The sequence below is a fragment of the Theropithecus gelada genome, chromosome 15 (assembly GCF_003255815.1).
Source record: "Theropithecus gelada isolate Dixy chromosome 15, Tgel_1.0, whole genome shotgun sequence".
NCBI lineage: Eukaryota > Metazoa > Chordata > Mammalia > Primates > Cercopithecidae > Theropithecus > Theropithecus gelada.
This window is the reverse complement of record NC_037683.1, coordinates 85150483-85176639: the sequence shown is the minus strand read 5'-3', so window position 1 is coordinate 85176639 and position 26157 is coordinate 85150483. Positions and strand designations below refer to the sequence as shown.

Here is a 26157-nt window from a genome sequence, read left to right as displayed (position 1 = left end):
GGGATTATTATGGGCGTGCACCACCATGCTTGGCTAATTTTTGTATATTTAGTAGAGATGGGGTTTCACCATATTGGTCAGGCTGGTATCGAACTCCTGACTGCCAGTGATCCGCCTGCCTCGGTCTCCCAAAGTGCTGGGATTACAGGCGTGAGCCACTGCTCCTGGCCAAATATGTGCCTTTTGATGACCTGAGGGATAAAGGTGCTCAGGGAGAAAGATGGTGATATAGGGAGAGTTAAGGTTACTAAGGCAGGGGCCAGATATGCAGTGTATGTATAGCCTCATATATATATATACACACACACACAAAAATGTACATATAAATATACATATACATAAATATATAAAATTAAATATATGTTAAACATAAATGTATGTTTAAATTAATATATATTATATATCAAATATATATTTAAATGAAGACAATCAATAGTCTTAAAAATGTTTCCTGTCTATTTTAAATCTTTAAGTGGTGTCAGAAAAGTATTAAATAATTGAGGTAGTTAAAAAGGACATAAAATTGAGGAGTCGATAAGATTATAGAAATAACGGGAAAATACAGCAGTATTGTAGATTAAATGTCAATACTCTGCAGCTGCTTTAATATTCTGGAGAATTTGGTTACAGATACTGATTTGTTTTAGGAGATTTGTTCTAAGAATTTTCCTTTGTAGGATACATTTGGGGATGGCTTTGTTTTGGCATGGCAAGTAGCTCTAATGCCACTGGAGTACATTCAGGACTTTCAAATTTGTCTCAGTTTAATATGTTTTTTCAGTTGTTGCACAGTACTTTATAACTTTTTTTTTTTTTGAATGGGTGAAAAATGGCTTTGTGGCCTGACGTAGGTCATGGAAAATTGAAAGCCAAAACTCTAAGATATATAAATTTTTCATCTCTTGGTTTAGAGGAAAATCTCTTAGATTTGAGTAGAGGATATCAGTTTTCACATTAGTTTACTAATTTTTTTGGTATGTGTGTTCTTTAGACTGAGAGATTTCTTTGACAAGCTGTATAAGCCACAGAAGTTTTATATTCTGATGAATAAGCTGGCCTGTAGTGGTGGAAGCGATGATGAAGATCTTGGCTAGCAGAGCACATGGTCTGTTTTTACCATTTCTGGTTTAAGTCGGCTGCACTATACGTGGCTTAGGATGTAGTTGGCCGCTGCTCACTTAGTCTGGCACAGATCACAGAATCTCCCTTTTCAAAGTCGAGACACTTGACTTTGTGCTGAAAATGTCTGTTTAGCTATTTAAATTTTCATTCTCTTCCCTTCTTGATTATTTTTTCAAGGTCTATGTACAGACATGGAGCACTCAGAATCTTTCTATGACCATTACACGAGATGAGTATCCGTCCCACCCTATGGTGCTCCGAGGTATTAATCAGAAGGCTGCCTTTCCACAGTACCAGCCTGTGGTCATGCTGGAGAAGGGATATACCATCCACTGGAATGGGCCAGCACCGCGGACTACATTTCTATACCTCGTCAACTTCAACAAGTATGTTTCTGTTACTGTTATTTCAAATAGTTGAGCAAGTAGTAATTTAGTGGAGAAAAAGAATAACTTACATCTCCTTTGCAGCAAACAAAGAAAGCCAATTTTATGTACTTTGCTTCTCTTGTGGGGAGGCTGTATATTTTGTGTTTATGGAATTAAGAGATTATACAAATTGAATCCTGTCATTTCAAAAGCATTTTTTTCCCTCTGTGGTCAAGTTATTATGCACATTAAGCCATTCAACAATAGGTTTTAATACAGTCTGCGGAATGCTTTAATTCCCTGTAGCTGGGATGGGAAGTAGTTTTCTATGTAGTTCCAGCAGAACATTTGCTTACCTGAAAAATTAAAAGATTTTTGAGGCTGAGTTTAGACTTGTCAGAAGAAAGTGGTGGGACGGATTAGTAATGCCTGTAGGGGCAAGGAGTGAAAGAGTTGGGACATGAAGGCCAGGTATTTGCTAGCCCTGCCTGAAGGCACTATTTTATCCCTTCTTGATTTCTCAGTTGTCTGTTCTAATATCACATGCAATCCAAGGCGCTATTTTTATAATTGATTTATTCAAGTGTTTATTGTGTGTGAGTTGACATAAAGATGAATGAGAGAAGTACTTGCCTTCTAGGAGTTCACAGTAGACAGGTAGAAAAAACTCAAACACCAAAGCTATTTTTTAGTGGACAAATGATAGAGCAACTATTAAATAATTCTGCCTAAAGGAGTTGAGCCAGGCGGCGGTGAGGAATGATTGTGATGAAGCAATCCATCTTGTTCTATTAATAAAAGCACACTGTTGGGAAAGGGCCAATTCTCCTGGGGGAAATGATGGATTCAGTGTGATGGGGACATAGGGTGTATCAGAGGAAGTGACAGAAGGTGAAACTAGGAATGTGGGATGGGACTATTTAGAAAGGGAGGGGTAAACCACATGTATCTTATCAATCTAGATACATGTAGATATTAACCCATGCGACTCCATGAAACTGCTGAGATATGTATCTGAAAAATTGAAATGGCTTGTTCACCTGAGTTGTCATCAAGCCCTGACTTGTCAGAACACTCTTAAAACGTCCAGTTGAAATGAACGGAGTAGGACTAGAGCATATAGGAATTCAGCTTTAAGCAAGTCACCTCCAAGGATGATGAACATTGTGGCAGATGCCCTTGTTCTGAGATTGTTAGGGTTCTGGCATGTGCTCTGAGCTGAACTATTACCATTACTGTTACTGTTTTCCTGTAATCCTTGCTGCGGCCCTCTGTGCCCCACCCACACAGTCAACCAAGCCCAAAGGCCAGTCAGTACTCATTCCTGCCTCTTCTTTTTACCTCATCACTCCATCTTATCAGTAACGGCACCCTGTTGGTTCCAGCTCCTAAAGTCATCTACATCTGTCCACTTCTTTCTACCCACAGTGTTTGTGGCTAAGTCAAGCCATCATCTCTTGCCTGGCTCCGTGGAGCAGTCCCCACCTCAGTCTCCCCACCTCCAATCCTTAGTCCATATTGTGGCCAGAGTGAGATTTCTGAAAGCCCAATCTGATATCATCAGTGAGTTGCAGAGAAGTCAATGAAAGAAACAAACCATTGTCAGAGAGGATGGAGAAATGTCAAAGGGTGATCAGTACTCTTTAAGTTATATTGGGCAGAATTATGAATTGGAGGTGAGGTATGACAATAAAATGATATGCAGTGTTCTGTAAAGTGCTGTCCATACCTTTCCATCAAATACTGAGCAAGTAAAAACATTTTAAAGTAAAAAAAAAAAAAAAAGCTGAGCCTAGAAGTTTCAAAAATCCACATGGGCATGAAATTCAGTCATACTTGTTTAATTAGCTGAAACTTTATAAAAATTACATGATGGTCAGAGGCAAAAGGAAGAGATGGACAATTTTTTTCCCCCTCAATTTGAGATAATTATAGGGAAGTCATAGATTTTGTCATAATGCCATTTCTGAAAAATAACGCTTTTAGAAGTTATGAAAGCAGTACTTATTCATTCAACAAAATAAGGAAAATGGAGAAAAACATAAAGAAAATGGAAATAATCTATAGTCCTCCTAACCAAAGCGAGGTAAACATATATAAACATATATAGTATACATATATAGTATATTGTAAACATATATAGTATATTCCCCTCTTTCTAACCTCAAGTTGCTTTGTGCCTATGAATGTGCCATAATTTTTTTAACTTACCCTATGAACATTTAGGTCATTTCTCCTGTCCACCCCCTACTCCCCCTCCCCCCGCATTTTGCTGCTATAGACAATAATTCATAGAACATCTCTTCTTTTATATCTTTTGTCTGCATTTTCTAATTATTCTTTAGTGGGATTATTTTTTTCACTTTAAAACCTAGGTAAGCAACATTTTTTTTTTTTCTTGAGACAACATCTTGCTCCATTGCCCAGGCTAGAATGCGGTGGTGCAATCTTGGCTTACTGCAGCCTCTGCCTCCTGGGTTAAATTAATTCTCCTACCTAAGCCTCCCAGGTAGCTGGGACTACAGGTGTATGCCACCACACCCAGCTAATTTTTGTACTTTTTGTACAGATGGGGTTTTGCCATGTTGCCCAGGCTGGTCTCAAACTCATGCACTCAAGTAATCTACCTACCTCAGCCTCCCAAAGTGCTAGGATTATAGGCATGAGCCACTCTGCCTGGCTATATGAAGAATTTTAAGGCCTTGTTACATATTGTTTAAACATTTTTTAGAATGACAAAAAAGTTCGGGAAATAGTGATGATGATTGAACAACATTGAGAATGTACTTATTGCCACTGAACCATATGGCTAAAAATTATTAAAATGGTAAATTTTATGGTATGTATATTTACTATAATAAAAAGGTCAAAAAGAAAATGATAAAAAGTGGAAATGCTTTTAATGATTTTTAAAAAGGATTAATTTTATATTTAAGGACACTAAGAAAATCCTATGGCAATTTAGTGATATGCATCAAAAGCTTTAAAAAGGCATATACCTTTATATCCAGCAATTTTCCCACTAGGAACTCATTTGAATACATTTATAAAAGGTAAATTTATATTTATAAACAAAAAAATTCTTTAGAATGCTTTTGCCAGTGTACAGTTCCACTCTCCATATATTAGTGTTTCTATCTTGTACACCTATACCCAACCATCTCACTTAATTTTCTTATCTTTTTAGAGTGTCTAAGTATATTTTATCCAACTTTTTAAAATGTTCTTTGAAATCCTGTTAAAACTAAGAATTTTTAGGTCTGGGCGTGGTGGCTCATGCCTGTAATCCTAGCACTTGGGAGGCTGAGGTGGTGGATCACCTGAGGTCAGGAGTTCGAGACCAGCCTGACCAGCATGGTGAATCCCCGTCTCTACTAAAAGTACAAAAATTAGCCGTGCATGGTGGTGTGCCCCTGTAATCCCAGCTACTCGAGAGGCTGAGGCAGGAGAATTGCTTGAACCTGGGAGGTGGAGGTCGCAGTGAGCTGAGATCGCGCTACTGTACTCCAGCCCAAGCAAAAGAGCAAGACTCCATCTCAAAAACAACAACAACAAAAAAAATTAAAAAAAAAAATTTTAAGGGCTTGTATTTTTGCTGTGTATCTATTGATATGAGAAATTTGAGCAACAGATGAAGGTAGGTGATCTGTTACTATGCCATGGTTCAGAACTTCCACTGTCAGTGGCCCACCATACCGAAGAAATTTAAGGAGGACAAAACCATGGGCAGGAAGTGGAAGAAGTGGTGCATGAAGGGCAGTTATTTGCATATGCTATACTACTTAACAGATAATGTCTCAAGTGTAAACTAATTTTTTTATATGTCCCCTTTAAAGGAATGACTGGATTCGAGTTGGCCTTTGCTATCCGTCAAACACAAGTTTTCAAGTTACCTTTGGCTATTTGCAGCGGCAGAATGGCTCATTATCCAAAATCGAAGAATATGAGCCTGTGCATTCACTGGAAGAACTGCAAAGAAAGCAATCGGAGAGGAAATTCTATTTTGACTCCAGCACGGGGTAATTCAGTGAAACCAGGCAATGAGAATTATTCCTATTTTTCTTTAATGGTGAAATTGCTAGTTCTTCAGCATCGCGGCTGTTTAGTAAAGCAGCTGATGTGGGTAATTCTCTGCACATCTCTATTAGAGGTTTAGAGGGGAACTAGAATGACTCGTAATTAGGGATCGAGTGAAGATGTTTGCTGTGTACGTATTAAGGCAATTTAGAGAGAGAAATTATGCCTTGTCAATGAAGAACCAGTAGGCCCAGTTGGAAATTATAATAATTTTTTCCCATAATAGTTCTTCATATGATTATTTACATGTGATATAGTTCATATTTCAGTGAAAGTTCATTTTTCTCTTCCTGACTTAAGGCTATCTTTCAAGTTGACCTTGAGTTTTTGAAAATCACTGTATAACTGTGGGATATTTGCTTTCAACTTTCTCTAGGCTGCATCTTTCCACTTTTTAATTCCAATCCTGTTCTCCTGGGGTCCTGTTGGTTTTGACTGCTTTTACCCAGTTACAGTCTCTCAGCCTGTGGGCTATGGTAGGCTCCATCTCCTGTACTCTTCCAGCAGGTAGCATGTACCTTCAGCCTCTTCCCTCATGCAGACATTCCTCCTATATGCCATTGTCTATGCACTATAAAGATACCAATGGAAAGAAGACACATTTCTTCTGCAAACTCACAGTCCATTGAGGAATGTGGGCATGTAAAGCAAGACATTAGAGAGGGAAACGTTGAATGTTCCTGGTCCTATATTCAGTGTGCCTTTTGGGCTGCCTCAAGTTCAGCCTAGAACAACCAGTGACATCCTGAGAGGGTGACCCTGGAGCTAATTCTTGAGAAACACTTAGGAGGAGATGGAAAAAGAAATGGTTGAGATGTCTTACACTGAAGAGACAGTGTGCACAAATGCATGGGGGCATGGCAGAACATGGCATTGCATGTTTGGGGAAAGGCAAGAAGTTCAGAGTGGGGAGAAGGGTGGGGAGAAGGGTGACGAGATTGACTTGGGGAATGAAGTTGGGGCTTAGTTGTTAAGTACCTGGTTAGCCTTTAAATAAGATGCAACTCATTTGCCCTCCCAGTCCCCCACCAGCCAGTGTTACCAGCTTAAAAGTTTTATTGTCATAATTGTCTCCAATTTTTAATTTTTTTTTTTTTTTTTAAGAGACAGGGTCTCCCTATGTTGCCCAGGCTAGAGTGCAGTTCACAGGCACAGTTGTGGCACATTATAGCCTTGATCTCCTGGGCTCAAGTGATCCTCCCACCTCAGCCTCCCAAGTAGCTGCTGCCATCACACCCAGCATTGATTTTTGAGTTGTGATTAGACTTAAACAACCACCTGGACTTTCATTCTGTAGATGATAGAACTTCCAGATTCCCACTTGATTTTCCACAAGAATAAAAAAAAATCCACATTTGTAAGGATATTCTGGTGACAAGTTAATGATTAAAAGTGTAAAAAGATGGGAAATACTTTCTGATCTGGGTATTTCAAGAATCCTGAGGTCCTAATTCTTTTTATTAGGTTGGTGCAAAAGTAATTGCGGGTTGTGCCATTTTTTTTTTTTTTTTTTTTTTTTTTTTTTCATGCTCTCAGTCCGAGAGATATTCGATGTGCCATTTGGGCTGATTTGTATCTCATATTCTCAACTTTGTACTGTTTATTGACCTCATATTAAAATGTGAATTCTTCGTCTCTAGTAATCAATCACACTTGATCATGTTTTTTAAGAATCTTGACTTCCTTTGGTTTGGAAGGACTGGGTTTGCTGACAGAGATTGAACTCTCACCTGGAACTTAGACTTTTTCATTCATCTTGGCAGTGGGAAGATAATTCAGAATGGGTGGGATGGACTGTTCATTTTGCCTGATTTGGTCCCTTAATATAGACTGAAGGAACCCAGGTCCATCTGCTCTTCGTAAATATCACAGGAATTGATTTGAGACTTTATCTTGCCTTAGCCAAACAAGTCACAGTTCCTGTTTTTATTATTTCAGTTTTGTGCCTTAACCAAAATGATTTATGAACGAGAACAACCAAAAGAATGAACCACACTAATTTACCAAATCCTAAACTCAACACATTATGTATAAAGTGTTCCAAGGAATTTTTGAACCAAACCAAATTTCATCCCCCCAAATTAACTATCGAACTAATTCAAACCGGAAATCAGCTTTGATATGTTCCAGAACAATGGAAGCAGGGTATGAAAGTATTTCCTAAAGTGTTACTGCATTTGACTTAGGACCCTTGAAAGATAGAAAGAAAACATAAATAACTTTATTCATTTTGTAATTTATGTTTTAAGGAAAAGTTACTATGGTGGAGGAATATCCCTTTTGGCCATGAACTGATTTGAGGAATTTTATAAGTTTTTGAGAGTAAGTCTAACTACATGGATTGGTTTCTGTTTCGTGCAGGTTACTGTTTTTGTATCTCAAAGCCAAAAGCCACAGGCATGGCCACAGTTACTGTTCATCTCAGGGATGTGAAAGAGTCAAGATCCAGGCAGCCACAGACTCAAAGGACATCAGTAACTGCATGGCCAAAGCGTACCCACAGTACTACAGAAAGCCATCAGTGGTCAAGCGGATGCCGGCCATGCTCACTGGACTCTGTCAAGGCTGTGGCACTCGGCAGGTAAACAAGGATGAAAAGTGGTCTGTGGCCAGGGAGAAAAAGTCAGAGGGTTTCTTTGCAGTGGGAGCACTTTTCTTTGAAACATCTATGTTGCCCATTTATGGACACTGCATGGTATCACCTGAGTTTTGGCCCATGCTAAAATGTGAAGCACATAAGAAGCAAACTAGTTCAAATTTATAATGGAGATATGTTCCCCTGTGGTACGTCAGTTTATCCTGAACAACTGCAGATTTTCCACAGTTTTAAATTAGAGGTTACTATGTTGGTCCTCATTTTTTTTCTTTCTCAGATGTTTGATTCTGTGGCAGTGTTACTGTTGGATTTACATGCCAGTGATATAAAAAAGATACTTTGTTTTGTTGGCACAGTGTGAAATTTCTTTTCAAAAATACAGCTAATATGAAAATTGTTTCCTTTTTATAAGGTGGAAATCCACTCATATGTTTGAAGCATATGCTATTATATCTATCTGTAATTGAAGTATAGACTATCACATCACTCTGTCATTTTTATTAAAAAAAAAAAAGTACAGACTGACTTTGGTTAGAAATGAAAATGCTTCTTCTAACATTCTTGATTAGATGACCTCTAATCAAGAATGACTTGATGACTGGATCTCAAGAAAGCAGTGCAATGAAAGTGAACCCAAAATACGAACTAAAATTGGGCATACGGAAGGGGTTCCAAAGGAAATCAGATCAGTTCCAAGTGAAAAAACAAAGGATGGAGCTGCCCTGATTTATATTTCACACCAACAAATATGGGCTAAGGGAAATTGTTCTCAAAGTGTGGCCCCCAGACCAGCAGCATCAGGATCCCTTGGAAATTTGTGGAAAATGGGAATTCTTGGGCCTAACCCTCATCCTACTGAATCAGCAGCTGGGGGACTGGGGCCCGGCAATCTGTTTTAACCAGCCCTGCAGCTGATTCTGATACATGTTCACATTTGAGTTCCACCGAGAATTTTTTTTAAAAAGCAATAATTACCACAAATATGCATACTGCCTCTTAGTATGGAGAAAACTAAATCTTTCTTTTCATTTCTTACTATCCTAAGTGATTTAAGAAAACAAAATTACTTCCACTAATAAGTTCCATATTTCTCTCTTTTTTTTTTCCATTATTTATATTCATTAGTGGCAGTAAGAGCAGGAAGAAAGAGGTGGATTTATGCTTCCCACTAGGATGTATGAGTTTGTTTGTTTGTTTTGCTTTTTGTTGATGTTGTTGAGATGGAGTCTCTCTCAGTTGCCCAGGCTAGAGTACAGTGGCACAATCTCGACTCTCTGCAACTTTGCCTCCCGGGTTCAAGGGATTCTCCGCCCTCAGCCTCCTGAGTAGCTGGGACTACAGGTGCGTGAGACCACACCTGGCTAATTTTTGTAATTTTACTAGAGACGAGGTTTTGCCATGTTGCCCAGGCTGGTCTCGAACTCTTGACATCAGGTGATCTGTCTGCCTTAGTTTACCAAAGTGCTGGGATTACAGATGTGAGCCACCACACCTGGCCAATTTTTTTTTTTTTTGAATGGCAACTTTACTATCACAATCTTAGTCTCTCATATTTCTGAGCCACCTCTATTCTCTCATACAAGTAAAACCAAAAATAAACCAACCAGACAAAACAACACCAACAAAAACAACCCTGTATATGAAGGTTATATGATTCCTTGCCAGGCCAGTTTAATAATAAAATGTTAAAGTGACATTTTGAGATAATGTTTGTGGGGAAGTATATTTTCTAGCCTAATTCTCAAGCTGGATTTGTTAAGACCCCTCAATATTGAAGAGACTTTATATAATTTATACTAAACATTATAACTTATAAAAATAATTTAAGTATCATTGGAAATATTCTAGGCCTATGTTGTTAAATGATTCCATGCACTAATACTTAGCATTCTTTATCTTTTGTGCATGAAGCATTGATCAGAATTCATTTTTTAAAAATGTCTTGAGTATTGACTTTGCACAGTTGCAAAGTAGTTGAAGTATCTGGGAATATCACTTCTACTTGAAAATTTGTGGGTAATTTTTACTTTTATTTTTAAAATATAGAGGCGGGTCTCACTATGTTGCCTAGGCTGGTCTCGAAGTCCTGGGCTCAAGCGATCCTCCCACTTTGGCCTCCCAAATTGTTGGGATTACAGGTGTGAACCACTACGCCCGGCCTAATTTTTGTTCTGACTGTCAAAACCAAACACATGTATATTAGGAGTAAATAGGAAAATTCACAAGAGTTTTTGACCCCAAACTTGGAGACTTCAAAGAACTATCCAGCTTCCGAATGCTACTTGAGATCATTTTGACTGTTTATTTTTTGTTTTTTGTTTTTTTGAGATGGAGTCGCACTCTGTCACCCAGGCTAGAGTGCAGTGGTACGATCTCAGCTTGCTGCAACCTTCATCTCCCAGGCTCAAGTGATTCTCCTGCCTCAGCTTTCCAAGTAGCTGGGACTACAGATGTGTGCCACCTGCCTGGCTGATATTTGTATTTTTAATAGAGACAGGAGTTTGCCATGTTGACCAGGGCTGGTCTTGAACTCCTGACCTCAGGTGATCTGCCCACCTCAGCCCCACAAAGCACTGGGATTACAGGCGTGAACTGCCATGCCCAGCTGATTGTTTATTCTTGCAGGGAAGTTGTTAACATTGGTTTATATGGACAGTGTACCTCTAAGTGTTAAACTGTGTGAGAATTAAGTGTTTTTGAATGAGAAGAGAGCCTTTAGGGAGGAGATAGGCTTTGGAGACTGGGAATAATTTGGAGGAGTACAGGGAAAAGGGAAGGGCATTCTTGGGAAGGGAACAGCATCAGCAAAGGCAGAGTGGCAAGAAAGAGGGTGGAGTGCTTGTGGGAAAGCGAGGCCCTGCCTGAGTGTAACAGGACAGAGAGAAATAGGGGCCTATCTGTAAGGCCCGGCTCTGTTTATGGAACACTTTGCAGGTCACAAAGAGGAGTTGAGACCTCCGCATGTACAAAGTTAGTCAATGTTTCTTAACAGGGTAGTCCTTGTTATCTACACTTTCCTCAGTCCTAGAGTGACTGAGGGACCATGGTCCGAAAGAAAACTTTAAAAAATATTTGTGCCTGTTTTTCCATTAAATGTTTACAAAGATTTAAATATAAAGCACATTTATGTAATCACTTATGGAACTGAAGTGAACAAGAATAATATTTATTTGAAACTGGTGTTGCTCCAGAAAATGAAGAACAAATATATACTTACTGTGTTAAGAATATCAAGATGGAATTCTAGGTCATGAAATATGTACAAAAAGTTCAGAATAAGAAATACAACCACTGGCTTTAATTATAATTAAGTTCATATTGAGGGAACCTTTTGGAGGAAGGTAAGAGTTGCCATAAATATGGAACATCTTCTCTGTCTAGGTGGTGTTTACTAGTGATCCTCATAAAAGTTACCTCCCTGTGCAATTCCAGTCACCTGATAAAGCAGAAACGCAGCGTGGAGACCCGTCTGTTATTTCTGTAAGTACCGTCTGGTGTTGTCTTAGTCTGTTCGAGGTGGTATAACAAAATGCCATGAACTAGGTAACTTATAAACAACAGAAGTTTATTTCTCACAGTTCTGGAGGCTGGAAAGTCCAAAAGCAAGGCATCAGCAAATTGAGCGTCTGGTGGCCTGGTTCATAGATGGCGCCTTCTCATCGCGTCCTCACAGGGTAGAACGGTCCAGGGGTCTCTCTCAGGCTTCTTTTATAACAGCACTGATCCCATTCATGGGGGTTACACTGTCATGTCCTGATCACTTCCCAAAGATTCTGCCTGCTAATGCTGTTACCTTGGAGATTAGGATTTCAACATAGAAATATTTGGCAGGACACAGACATTCAGACCAAGGCAGATGTGTACACTGTCACAGCTTCTTGCTTTTATCTTCTGTCTTGGTGACAGGAATTACTTCTGGCTATAGTCACTGGTTTGTAATCACATTCTGTATTATTGGTAGCAAGCAATACAATAGAGGTATAAATATCTCCTAAACATTTGTGTTTTTAAATAAATTTAAGAAATATTTTTTCCTGAGTAGATTGTGTTTACCCATTAACCTTATTCTTTGAAACTTAAAAGAAGCTTCAAGGTTGTTTAAGATATGGGAAATGAAAGTTTTAACATCTCTTCAGCCTTTTATTTTAAGGTTGCCTCTTCTCTATTTTTTCAGTTGAGGAAAATGAAGATGCAAAGTGTTAGTTGTCTTTTCTAAGTGACTTGATGGAAGTTTAGACATGAGTTTCGGTGTCAACACTAGCATTTGTGCATAGAGCAAGGTTAGCCACTGAGAACCAGGTCTCAGCATGTGGCCCGTCCAAAATCAGGTTGACCTAGGTGCCACCATACAAAGAACTCTTTGGGTGACAGGTATCCAGCCTTTCAACTAATACTCAGCCAAGGCCTGTGCCATCTCATGTGGTCTCTTTAGGGGCTTGGTTTTTTTAGTGGTGGGCAGCATAATCACAAATTCATATATATGTGGAGAAAATTAAATTTTACTTTTTTTCTTAATTTTTTGTATTGTGGTAAAGTACACATAAACTTTACTATCTTAACCATTCTCAAGTGGGCAGTTCAGTGGTATGAAGTCCATTCATATAGTTGTACAACCATCACTGCCATCCAGCTCCAGAACTTCAGTTCTGCTTCACAACTCTGAATTAAGACTATCCCTATGTAAATGTAGCTCAATGATTCTTTTTTATTTTTTTATTGCTATTGTTGCTGCTGTTGTTTTGTTTGTTTCTGAGACAGGGTCTCCCTGTGTCACCCAGGCCAGAGTGCAGTGGAGCAATCTCGGCTCATTGCAACCTCCACCTCCCGGGCTAAATTGATCCTCCCACGTAGCCGGGACTAAAGGAACATGCTACAGCACTAGGTTAATTTTTAAAATATTTTTTATAGCGACGAAGTCCCACTGTGTTGCTCAGGCTAGTCTTGAACTCCCGGGCTCAAGTGATCTTCCGGCCTTGGCCTTCCAAAGTGCTGGGATTACAGGTGTGAGCCACCACACCAGGTTAAAGATTCTTCAAGTCTGTGTTTATGCCTGTTCCCCTCCTTTAGCACTCCTGCATTTTGTAATACACTCATGATGTAATTTTATTGGCATGAAATTTGCTAGCTCAGCATCTGAATGCAGTCAGCTGCATGAGGAACCTGATCCCAGCCTGTTAGCATGGTATCTACTGGGAGTTGCATAAGGGAAGCAGGTGGGTGCTGAATCTCACTGTTCTAGTAGTTTACTAGGTAGCAGAGAGACAGAGAGAAAGAGAGAGAGATGGGGAGAGCGTTTTGCCAAAAAAAAAAAAAAAAAAAAATTGCAGGCAGGCTATGTCCTAGAGTCTGAAAACATTGTTTGACTCTGTTGTTACATACTGGGTGCCTGGGACTCTGGAAAAGTCATATTTATCAACAATACTTTTTACATCCATTATCTGAAAACCCTTCCTTAAGATCTGGGATTGCATTAAGGTTTTTTGTATGGTGATTTTTTTTTTTTTTAGACAGAGTCTCGCTCTGTCATCCAATCTGAAGTGCAGTGGCACTTGGCTCACTGCAACCTCTGCCTCCCGGGTTCAAGAGATTCTCCAGCCTCAGCCTCCGGAGTAGCTGGGATTACAGGCACCAGCCACCACACCCAGCTAATTTTTTAATTTTTAGTAGAGATGGGGTTTCACCATGTTGGCCAGGCTGGTCTTGAACGCCTGACCTCAGGTGATCCACCGTCCTCGTCCTCCCAGAGTGTTGGGATTACAGGCATGAGCTACCGCACCCAGCTGTTTTTTGTTTCTGTTTTTTTTTTTTTTTTTAAGACAAGGTCTTGCAACATTGCCCGGGTTGACCTTGAACTCCTAGACTAAGGTGACCCTCCTACCTCAGCCTCCCAAGTAGCTAATATACAGGCATGGGCCATGGTACCTTGCTTTGCTTTAGTTTTCATGGAACGTTTTGTGGTTTTTTTAAGCAACAGGTTTTGGGGATACTTTTCATGGGGACAGTCTGAATATGTTGAGGACTGTTACGTATTTTTTTCTTAAATGTACCTCAATTTAAAAAAATAAGGAAATCATGTCTAGTCTTTCCACATGTAAAATTTACTTCAAATGTTTTCAGAACTATTTTCACTGGATTGGTGCAATTTAAACTTAGCTAAAGGACTTTTTTTTTTTTTTTTTTTTTTTTCCTGAGACAGAGTCTCACTCTGTCACCCAGGCTGGAATGCAGTGGCACCATCTCTGCTCACTGCATCCTCCACCTCCTGGGTTCAAGCAATTCTTCTGCCTCAGCCTCCCAAGTAGCTGGGATCACAGGCATGTACCACCATGCGCAGTGTATCTCTTAGTAGAGATGGGGTTTCGCTTTGTTGGTCAGGATGTTCTTCAACTCCTGACCTCAGGCAGTCCGCCCACATCAGCCTCCCAAAGTGCTGGATTATAGGCGTGAGCCACGACACCTGGCCTTAAAATGCCATTTTGAATACCAGTGAGATCTAAAGTGATTAGAAGTAAAATTTAAATATTATAATTTCCCCAAACATGGACAGGTGTGGTGAGAACACTTCTCCTTTGTTAGCCTTTAGAATAGTTTATAATTTTACACCTTAAAAACAGAAACAGTGCCTGTGGGTTTAATTAGTGCTTAGTTGTTTTGTTTTGCTCCTTCATTTTTGACTGAGAAATTAATGATATTTGGAAATGTCTGGGGTTCCTTTTTCTTGAAAAGGTCACACACCATTGATTTAAAGAGGATGACTTTGAAAATTTAGCTCACAGTAATTGTGAAATAAATGTAGTAGTACTTTGTAGCTTAAATTCCAGTAAAATTATCGCTTTGTCATTTTGATCTCAGAGGAGAGCTGTTATTTGTAGCAAACTACAAATATAAACTAACGTGCAATTCCTGGGGGTCAAGGCATGATGCATATTTATATGTGTGTGTGTGTTTTTTTTTCTGAACCAATATGACAATAAGCCATCTGAGCTGAAGTACAGAGGCAGCCACCTATCATTGACTTACAAAGCTTTGACCCCAGTGAGAGGGTGTGTGTAAGAAGGAATGCCTTGAGCGCTTCAGAGTGAAGTCACCCAGCTTAGCTGAGTGGGGGCCACCATGCCTTGCTCAAAGCAGCTTCTCCAGTCAGCAAACATTCGTCAAGGCAGAATCTATAGGCAGTGTCTAGGAACACAGGCGCAATTTCAGATGATGAAGAAAAAGCAAGTGAAGCACACAATTTGAATCTTGGAAATATACTTCGAATCATGGGTTTAGAAGACACAGGGAAAGGGCCGGAAAAATGAGTCATCCTGCAGATGTTCTTGAAATGATGATGACAGCAGAAGATGTTTTTGCATTCTCAGGTCAATGGCACTGACTTTACCTTCCGAAGTGCAGGCGTCCTCCTCCTTGTTGTGGATCCGTGCAGCGTTCCATTCCGGTTGACGGAAAAAAAGGTTTTTCCTCTTGCTGATGTCAGTCGCATGGAAGAGTATTTAAAAACAGGCATCCCTCCAAGGTAGGCCCAGCTTGTGCTATAACAGGGAAAAGCCACCTTAAAGATGTGGAATGCTCCACAACCGATAATGCCTGGTCAACTCTGATTTTTTTTACTCTGTGGACATTCACAGCACTGTGCAAGGTATTCATTCCTCTCCTACCTCAGATTGACGCCCATGTCGTCTAAGCTACTTATCACTGACAAGCCGTTGCTTGCCGGTGGCAGAACTTGGGCGTTGCAACATTTTGCAAATGGTGGGAAGGCTCTTCGGAGGAAAAAACGCTCATTATTTGGAACATTACTATCCCACTTTTTATTTTATCTATTTTTTGAGTCTCACAAAACAAATATCAGAGCGTTATACTTATTAGTATTAAGTTGATGTACTTTGTCCGCAACTCCCTCAGAAGGCTTTTTACTATTTTGAAGTGATTTTCCAGGCAGTTGACCTTTGCAGCCCTCTGTCCCACTGATGGTCTTGGACAGCATTGCGCTATGACCGTGATACAGGAAGTCATCACCTGGGTCACTTGGAAATGGCTGGAAAAGAGTAAATTGATTTTTGAAGTGGTTGAGCGTGCAATCGCTCTTGTAGAGCACTAGTCTGATTGGTGTTCTTTGCTGTCTCTGAAGAAAGCTGCACAGGAGAGAAAGCTTTCTTTCTCTGGGTTGGTTAGACCCTGCCTGGAGGCAAGGAGATGAACTCAGGGTGTTTTCTGCCTTTGCCACAGATGTTGATTTATACACAGGCTTTCATTTAGTGGAACCATTAAGGAAGGAACATAAGCTTTCCCCAAATTAAAGGCCTACCTAGCTTTAGAATCATTTTCCGATAGCTTATGCTTTACAGAACTGGATGCCAATAAATTCTCTGAAGTCACTGGATTATTTGGATGTAACATTAAATGTAAATATGTAGTTCTGTCTTCTGGCTTAAGACACTTGTACAGCCTCAATTTTCTTGCAGGATTTAAAGATTTTTCCTAATGTTGAAAACACATACACACTTCCCCTAAAACAATCCGGGACATAAATCTCACCAGAAATATTTAGGACAACATGGTAGTCCTGCAAGGTACCCCATAGATTTAAGAGGTAAAACCAACTCATTAACAGAAAGGCTTTTAAGATACTGGTAATGCTGTTTCTTGATCCACTCTCTGGTTATACACATAGGTTTCATTTGCAAAAATTCAATGTGTATGTTGTATTTTAACAAAGTGTTTAGAAAGTGTGGAGCCACTGGCAGTGACTTCTAGGGAGACTGAGCACGTGTCTATGTGTATAGGGTTGCGGGGTGACCTGTAAATGATCTTATGGGTAATTCTGACCTATTGAAGAAGGTCAGGTCTGCAGGGTGGCCGTACTTAGACTGCTGCACTAATTCTAGATTGTGTCACCGCTGCTTTAGAAAGACTACAGTAGGCTGGGTATGGTGGCTTACACCTATAATCCCAGCACTTTGGGAGTTTGAGGCAGGAGGATCACCTGAGATCAGGAGTTCAAGACCAGCCTGGCCAACATGGTGAAACCTCATCTCTACAAAAAATACAAAAACTAGCTGGGCAGGGTGGTGGTGGGCACCTGTAATCCCAGCTACTTGGGAAGCTGAGGCAGGAGAATTGCTTGAACCCAGGAGCCAGAGTTTGCAGTGAACCAAGATCGTACTGCTGTACTCTAGCCTGAGCAACAGAGCGAGACTCTGCCTCAAAAAAAGAAAGAAAGAAGACAGACAGACTACAATAAAGAACCCATACCAGCATGAAACTTAAGGCACTTAATCTTAAGAACTATTAAGACCCACATTAAGATATACTACGCAAATTTCAACTTCCTGTAGGCATCCTTGATGACTCTGAAAATAAATCAATCTAATGTTACCTTTTAATTAATAAGAGCTACTCAGAGCCCCCTAAACACTGATTTGTTCTTGAAATTTTTTTTTTCAGTAATACTGACCAAGAAGTCAGGCACAGTGGCTCCTGCCTATAATCCCAGCACTTTGGGAGGCTGTGGCAGGACAATTGCTTGAGGCCAGAAATTCAAGACTAGCCTGGGCAATGTAATGAGACCCTGTCTCTACAAAAAATTCAAAAATTATCTGAGTATGTGGGCACATACCTGTAGTCTCAGCTACTGAGGAGGCTAGGGCAGGAAGATCCCTTGAGCCCAAGAGTTTGAGGCTGCAGTAAACTATAATTGCATCATTGCATTGCAGCCGGGGTGACAGAGCAAGGACCCTATCTCTAAAGAAACAAAACACAGCTAGCTGCTCAGGCTGGAGTGCAGTGATGTGACAGCTCAGTGCAGTCTTGACCTCTCAGGCTCAAGTGACCCTCCTACTTCAGCCTTCTAAGTAGCTGAGACTACAAGTGCACACCACCAGCCTATCTGTTATTTTATTTTATTTTATTTTATTTTATTTTATTTTATTATTTTTCTTATTTTTTGTGGAGATGGAGTTTTGCTGTGTTTCCCTAGCTGGTCTTGAACTCCTGGGCTCAAGTGATTCTCTCATCTCAGCCTCCCAAAATGCTGAAATTAAAGGCATGAACCACTGCACCTGGTTGGCCAAGAATATTTCTGATTAAAGTTTTTGAAACAGTGAGTTTGTATACACACACACACACACAAAATAAATACATTATTAAATATGTTGCTAAAAGATATGCAACAGAAGTTGAATAAAAGGAGAAACTCTCACTGTTTCTGAATGGAAAAATGAATAATTATTAGTTTCATGGACCGGTTTCATGGAAGATAATTTTTCCATGGACCGGTGGAGGGGGATGGTTTCAGGATGATTCAAGTGCATTACATTTACTTAGTTAAAATATAAATTTGACACATTTTCATTAGTGTCCCAAAAGGTACTTTTCTGTTGTACTTGACAGTTGATACTGTAGTTCATCTGGAAGAATAAATGAGAAAGTAGTAAAATATAAACAAATTACAGTAATACAAGGGGCTAGTTTTATCAACTATTAAAATAGACCATGAAGCCATAGGCCAGCATAGTTTTGGCTGAGAAGAGCAAGATCAGAGGAGAAGAACAGAGAATCCACAGATAGGTCCAAGTATGTGTGTTGGTTTACTGTAGGACAAAAATGGCCATTCAGACCATGGAAAACACAGTTAGTTGTTTATTTATTTTTAGAATTGTGTTTATCCATTTATTTAATAAATAATAGAACTTAAATAAATAGAGTATTTGAAACAAAACAAAACCATTCTCCCATGTTACAGTAGACTTACTCCCTGATAGACAATGGAGAAGGAAGGGTGAGGGGTGGATGATGAGAAATCACTGAATGGGCACAGTATACATTATTTGGTGATGGATACCCTAAGTGCCCTGACTTCACCACTATGCAGTCCTATGTATGTGATGAAATTGCACTTGTGTCCCACAAATTTATACAAATTATAAACAACAACAATAGACTATTCCCTAAAAGAACTGCATCCCAAACCATCCACTAGGTCAGCAGTCCCCAACCTTTTTGGCATCAGGTACCGGTTTTGTGGAAGATAATTTTTCCATGGACCAGAGGTGGAGGGGGATGGTTCCAGGATGATTGAAGCACATTACGTTTACTGTGCACTTTATTTCTATTATTATTACATTGTATAATGAAATAATTATGCAACTCACCATAATGTAAAGTCAGTGGGAGCCCTGAGCTTGTTTTCCTACAACTAGATGGTCCTGTCTGGGGGTGATGATTAGTGACAGATCATCAGGCATTAGATTCTCAGGAACACACAACCGAGATCCCTCACATGTTCAGTTCCCAATAGGGCTCCGCTCCCATGAGAGTTGAATGCCACAGCTGACCTGACAGGAGGCGGAGCTCAGGCTGTAATGCAAGTGGTGGGGAGTGGCTGTAAATACAGATGAAGCTTTGCTCACCCGCTCACCTCCTGCCGTGCAACTTGGTTCCTAATCTACTGGTACCCGTCCATGGCCCAGGGGTTGGGAAGCCCTGCACTAGGTGAACTTACATAAATGATTTGGTTTCTCCGTGTGTTACCCCTTGTAAGAGCAACATGCGAAGCCCATGGTGGTGGGGTGGAAGAGAAGGGAATTGGATGGAAAAGCATCTAGGCTTTTTTCTTTTTGGAGTTCTGCTTTTATCTAATATTTCTATTCAGCATTCAGTTGAGAAAGATACTCAAAAGAAAGATACTCATGCTGAAGGATTGAAATTTTCTCTGACTTTCTAAATTTTACATACAGGTCAATTGTTCTGTTGAGCACAAGAGGAGAAATAAAGCAGTTGAACATTTCACACTTACTAGTACCTCTGGGATTAGCCAAACCAGCTCATCTTTATGACAAAGGTTTGTATTTGTATTATTCCATGAAGTTCTTACAGGGCCAGCAACATAGGCAATTTTATGGTGCAATTCAGCTAGCAGACCATGTTCATGAGCTTGTTTACTGGAGTGGGTATCATTAAGATGATTTCTAAATAAGGGCACAGTGCGACAGGAAGTGTGTTGGGATGTGGTTTGTTATCTGGGGCAAGAGGTGGGTGGTGAGAGTTCATTTGCTGATGTAAGGAAGTGTAGAGTTTTTTAATAGCTGCCTTTGTTTTGCTCACCTCCGAGTCACCTCCTGTATTCTCTTGCTGGAATGTAGCTATAAAAATTGAATTTTTTTTCTTTTCCTTTTTTTTTTTTTTTTTTTTTTTCAGGGAGTACCATATTTTTGGGATTCAGTGGAAACTTTAAACCATCATGGACTAAGCTATTTACCAGTCCTGCTGGACAGGGCCTTGGGGTGCTTGAACAATTCATACCTTTGCAGCTGGACGAATATGGTTGTCCCAGAGCCACCACTGTCCGCAGAAGAGACCTGGAACTGCTAAAGCAAGCTTCAAAAGCACATTAGAGACTAACTGTAACTTAAGTGCTGGGGGAAAAAATGTGAACTAACTTATTTAATTTATGGCATTCTAAAATGACACTGTTAACCCAACGGAACCATTTTCCAGTTTGATACAGAACGGGGAGAAAAGAAAGCGTTTGAAATCATTGCTTGGATACCAGCTTCATGCACCTTCTAGTTGTACAAAATGTTAAAGACGTTATTTGTATTTGTAAGGCTGGTGTATTCAGAGAGCAGATCTCTTATTCCTCACTTTCCACCCCAGTATTTTGTAATGACCATGAGCAATGTTTTTACTTTTTGTATAATGGGGTGAGGTGGAGTGGGGGCTTCTGAGAGTCAGCCTGAGGTCTTTAGAGGACCAGCTATTGTAGCACCTTGGATACTTGAAGTCTAACGCTCAGTTGTGTCAGGTGGCAGTCGACTTGGTGGCTGGCATGTTCAGCAGTGCCTGGGGCCCTGTTTCTGGGCAGCCTTTGAGGATTTTCTATGATATTGAATGACAGTTTTAAGTGGCAACTCAGGCCCAGCTCATGCCCTTTTTTGTCTGGACATGTGCTATTTTTATTCACTTGTATATCAATTACTTTTAAGGGTTCAACTTTCAAACAGGAAATATATTGGGACAAAAGGGCTCTTGGGGACTAGATATCCCTTTAATCTGTGACCATTGGGCAAAAAATTTTCCTGCAGCAAAAGTCTGAGGCTGTTGGGACCGTTTTTGCAGCTTTAATCCTTAGCCTGTTTTGACTGTATATTTGTATTTAAAATGCAGAGCTGAACTGAATATTTCCTTTTTTGTTTGTTTGTTTTGTTTTAAGAAGTCGGTTGTTTTCCTGAACCGTAAACTTGTATCTTTTTAACTTGCACAAAGGAAGTCTGTTCTTGGTATCGCTCTTGCACTTGGGTTTTTTGTTGTTGTTTTGTGTGGATTTTTTAAAGCTTTTCTGTTCACCCTCCTGCCAGGAAAATCCCAGAAAGCTTAATGATACCCCAAAATGATTACACCCAGGGAGGAAAAAAAGGAGCGCTTTCTAGGGTCAGAATCATGGAGAGAATACTCAGAAATGAACCTCTTTAAAGCCTTACAGGAATGAGTCACTCTTACTTAATGAAATGTTAAAGCCAATTAAAAAGCATGCCGTGATGCCCAGCTTCCCTTTCCACGGGGTGCATGTGTCTCCTGCTGGTGAATCACATGTGGCAAGAGGCAACTGGCTCCACAGCCTGGGATGCTGCCATACCAAGAGGAAAGAAGCAGCAAAATGCCTTTGTTGTTCTAAACCCCCATGCATAAAGTATAGAGGAGGGATGGCCAAGGGTGGGTGGTATAAAGTGTGTTCAGGCTGACACTGGCAATGAATACAGATAATTTCACTTTCCTCTTCCAGGGGCAAAGGCTGATGGCTTCTACCTTTGTATCCAGGAGAAACTGCAGAGCAGCCCTGTGACTTTACAAAATATGCTACCTCAAAGTGCTACCGATAAACCTTTCTAACTGTAAGTGCCCTTACTAAGGGCACATGTCTTAATCAAAGTTAGTTTTTTTGTTTTCTGGGGTTTTTTTTTTTTTTTTTGTATATTGATGAATGAGATCTTACCTATTAAATATATTATTGGATCATGGTTCCTGAAGGTCATTAAAGTTTGAGTGTATGTGTATGTGTGTGTTTTATGACTTAAATATCTTTATGTGTGGTTTTTAGAGTTTGGTTCTTTAAAGATTTGGAGAAGATATGTAAATTACCAAGGCACTTAGTTTTTCTGTTTTATATATTAATAATCAGGGCCTAAGTTAAATAAAAATATGTGCGCATGTATTTTATATATGTGTGTATGTGAATTTATTTATTTATATATTTATTTGAGATGGAGTCTCACTCTGTCACCTAGGCTGGAGTGTAGTGATGCAGTCTCAGCTCACTGCAACCTCCACCTCCCAGGTTCAAGCGATTCTCCTGCTTCAGCCTCCCGAGTAGCTGGGATCACAGGCACCCACCACCATGCATTGCTAATTTTTGTATTTTTAGTAGAAGTGGCATTTCACTGTGTTGGCCAGGCTGGTCTTGAACTTCTGACCTCAAGTGATACTCCTGCTTCGGCCTCCCAGAGTGCTGGAATTACAGGCGTGAGCCACCGCACCTGGCCTGTACGTGAGTTTATATCTCTATCTATAAATTTAAAATTCCAGATTCCAGCTCTAAAGAAGTTACTGACAGAAGTGAGGAAGACAGTTGGTGAACAGAATTCACCAAGTAAATATTGTAAAAGTAAGCTCAGAAGGGCAGGGACTATATTCTCCAATGCAGAGGTTCTCAACCTTGGCTGTGGACTGGAATTATCTGAGGAGCTTTAAAAAATATATAGAGGCCTGGGCTTCGCTCCCTTTCCCCCAGATTCAGATTTAATTGGTGTTGGGTGCAGCCTGGGCACTGAAATTTTTTTTAAAGCTCCCTGGATGATTCTAATATGTAGCCAGGTTTCGGAACCACTGTACTAATATAATAGGCCCACTGTTTAACTTCAGTCTGTAATTTTTTTGTGACTAAAACAAAATTGCATTTATCTATTATTTTTATTTGGGTTTCCTATATTACTTATAAAACTCTCAGCCCTAAATAAAGCATTTCTCTATTGTCTCTTTGTAATAGCAGCTTTTAATACAGTTTTTAGTCCTCAGTCCTCTCAAATCATTAAATTGGTTCTATACACTGATATATACATTTCAGGCAATTGGGAGCTAGCAGTCTGTTCTATTTCTACCAAGAAAATATATTCAAAGGTGATTTATAAGTTCGTAAGCATTTTCCATCAGGTGAGGCCGTTGGTTGAGCTCCAAAAATGTGGTCGTCCACAAATCAGCCAGCTGATGAGAAATACAGAGGGCTCTCATGTATCCACAGACTGGGGTTTAAGTCTTTGCTGTGATTCCTGCCTCTCCACCTGAGTCAGCATGCCATATATTATCTTCAGAGGCTGGAAGAGAGTGCTGGCAAGAAGATAAAAGGCAGACACACCATCTCATGGACTATGACTCCAAAGCAGCCTCTAAGCTGATGTTTAGACTCGGGGATGGAAGAGAGGATTTATGACTCCTCTGCTCTCTAACTTCATCAAGATACAACACATCCTCATGCCATTAAGCAGGTTACTTTGTCTTGAGGAGGGGAGGGTAATGAAGTGATGGATCGAGGCTTGAGTGCTTTAGATAACTACGGTAGGTTTTCGTTCCTTAAGAGATGAGGTCATGTTTGGATGTGTGTGGTTGAGGGGCATTTCAGTAAGAAGGAATGATTTTAGTTAGGTCGAGTGGTTTTTTTCTGTTGTTCCTAGTAGGTAAGCACAATACACAGATTCCATGATGACAATGTTTGTTAATTTCTTCATGCAGAGTTGGAGCTTACTTCTGGAATTCTTGTTTGGTTTTCGGATACTTATTAAACAATGTTTAATAACCTGAGAAATTGCCCTGGAGGGAAAGACCTTTAATAGGGCAGCAGATTTGTATCATTACTGTTAGTGTTACTTGGTTATAACCCAGTCAGCTGGAAATGTGAGCAGATACTATTTAAGCTAATTTTCAACAAAAGGTCAGGGAGGGAAAAAAATAAAGGAACTCCATTCCTGGTTCCTTGCTCACAAATGGCAAAATGCTGTTCACCACTTGCTAGACCATTTGAGTCATCTGGAAGAGAAAAGGTGTTTTTTTTGTTTTTCCCTTATTTATCTTCGGTTTGAGAAAAAAGCTAATAAAAGGATGCTTCAGTAGGCCCTGGTGTTGTGGATAAGGGCACACACACTTTTTATTTTTATGTGGTAAATTTAGAGAATGACTGACTGCACTGTGATTTCTAAATGAGGAACTGTGTCCCACAGGACATCCAAAATTATCAGCCGTAGCAAGCTGTGAACATGTTATATCTGAAAATACAGCAAAGGGTGGACCAGAAAACATCTTTATAGATGTGTTTTTGTAATTTTCCTAAGACGGACAAAATAATTAGTCTAAATATGAAAAATGGTAAATTTAAAGTTCATCCATAGGAAAGCTGGCTTAGTTGGCAAACCTCTGCCTACAATTCTGAGCTAGGAATAGTTTTTCTGTTTTTAAATATAACAAAGGGAAAGAAGAGTAATATTTTATGAGGTGAAAATTCTATGACATTTAAATTTCAGTGCCCATAAATCAAATCTTATTGGAACACAGCCAAGCTCATTTGCGTATACTTATTAACTGTAGGCACTTCCTGCTGCAGGGTAGAAAGGAGTAGTTGCTACAGAGACTGTCAGTCCAAAAAGATTTACTTTACTGAAAAAATTTACCAACCCTTGATCTCAGTGTAGTGGGTGTTCATTGTCCTGTTCTTGGAAACTTCCCACATTGTCAAAATTTTTAAAATAGCAACTTAAGGAAAAAACCTGCATCAGAATCGCCTGAGGTGCTTGATGAAAATGCAGGATCCCAAGCCCCAGCTCAGACAGGAGAAGTGGCATTTCCAGGAGTTGTGAAGCTGGGAATATTATGTTATAACAAGCTCTCCAGATGTTTCTTGTGAACACTAAAGTTTGACCATCTCATAGCATGTAGTGAGCCTGTTCTTCCTTTCCCTCTTTCCCTTCAATAGAGAACACATCTGAACAAAAGGGAATTTTTTTTTTTAAACCTTAATGATTTTATCTACACGGTTTTCCCTAGAACTTTTTCTGACTAGGGCCGATTTGATATTGGGCGAAGTATATGGCTATTAGTGGGACAAGGGTTTGGAGCCCATGATTAAGTCCTCCCGCCATGATGCCCGAAATACCACTACAATGATTCCTTTGGTTACAGTTATTCCTACTCTGAAATCCCAGCTATTCTTTATTTTCTACAAGTTCGTTTTATTATTTTTAAGCACGTTAAAGGAAAGTATACATTTGGCCACAATTAGGCTGCAGAGACTAACAAAAACATAGGTTTCTTTGCTTTTTGATGAAACTGTATTCACCCTATTTACTAATTTTACATTTATTGAAGCTCTGATTGGTAATTTCAGATGTATTTTTTGTGAGGTAGAATGAGTCATTTCATACAGGCAGTTTGCTTTGTAAGCAAAAACCTTTTAATGCACGAACGTCATGGAGGGCTGCAGGAAGTGGCTAAGTATCGTTCGTGGATAATGAGATTGACCCTTGCCAGAGAAGAGGGTGGGTGTGGGAGGTTCACCTTCTCCCATCAGCCCATATTGATTGTCAACATCCAGTTCCTGACGGAGGAGGGCCTGGGTCAGGTAGGTTTCTGATGTGGGAGAATGCAAGATTTGCAAGTCTTAGGAGGCAAGAAACATCCTCAGCTCCCACTATGGGTAGGAGGACGAGAGAGTTCTGATGGGAGAGAAAGATGACCAAACTTGCCTCCTTCAAGAGTGTATGCAGTCAGTTGTTTTTTAAGGAAAATAGTTCTTAGTGAGAGGAGGTGGAGTGGCGTCAGGGTAAAGTGCCTGATACAGTTATTTGCTGCAGGTATGGATGTTTTCGTGACCAATCTAGGTTTGATTCTGCTAAGGCTCTCTACTTAGTGGTGGTCCTGGGAGCAGCTTCCTCCTGAGCCTCAGGTTTCTCA

At 39.9% G+C, this 26157-nt stretch overlaps 1 protein-coding gene across 3 annotated transcripts in view; it reads left to right on the top strand.

The window, feature by feature from the left end:
* CEMIP2 (cell migration inducing hyaluronidase 2) overlaps nt 1-22380 on the top strand; it is an 85876-nt gene extending 63496 nt beyond the window's left edge. For all 3 annotated transcript variants that reach the window (XM_025359908.1, XM_025359909.1, XM_025359907.1), the window contains 7 exons: nt 1300-1508; nt 5327-5509; nt 7929-8148; nt 11545-11643; nt 15525-15679; nt 19902-20005; nt 20362-22380. In XM_025359908.1, the coding sequence (XP_025215693.1) occupies nt 1300-1508; nt 5327-5509; nt 7929-8148; nt 11545-11643; nt 15525-15679; nt 19902-20005; nt 20362-20558 (1167 nt within the window). In that variant the 3' untranslated portion in view covers nt 20559-22380. The remainder of the gene's footprint in view (nt 1-1299; nt 1509-5326; nt 5510-7928; nt 8149-11544; nt 11644-15524; nt 15680-19901; nt 20006-20361) is intronic.
* The last annotated feature ends 3777 nt before the right edge of the window (nt 22381-26157 follow it).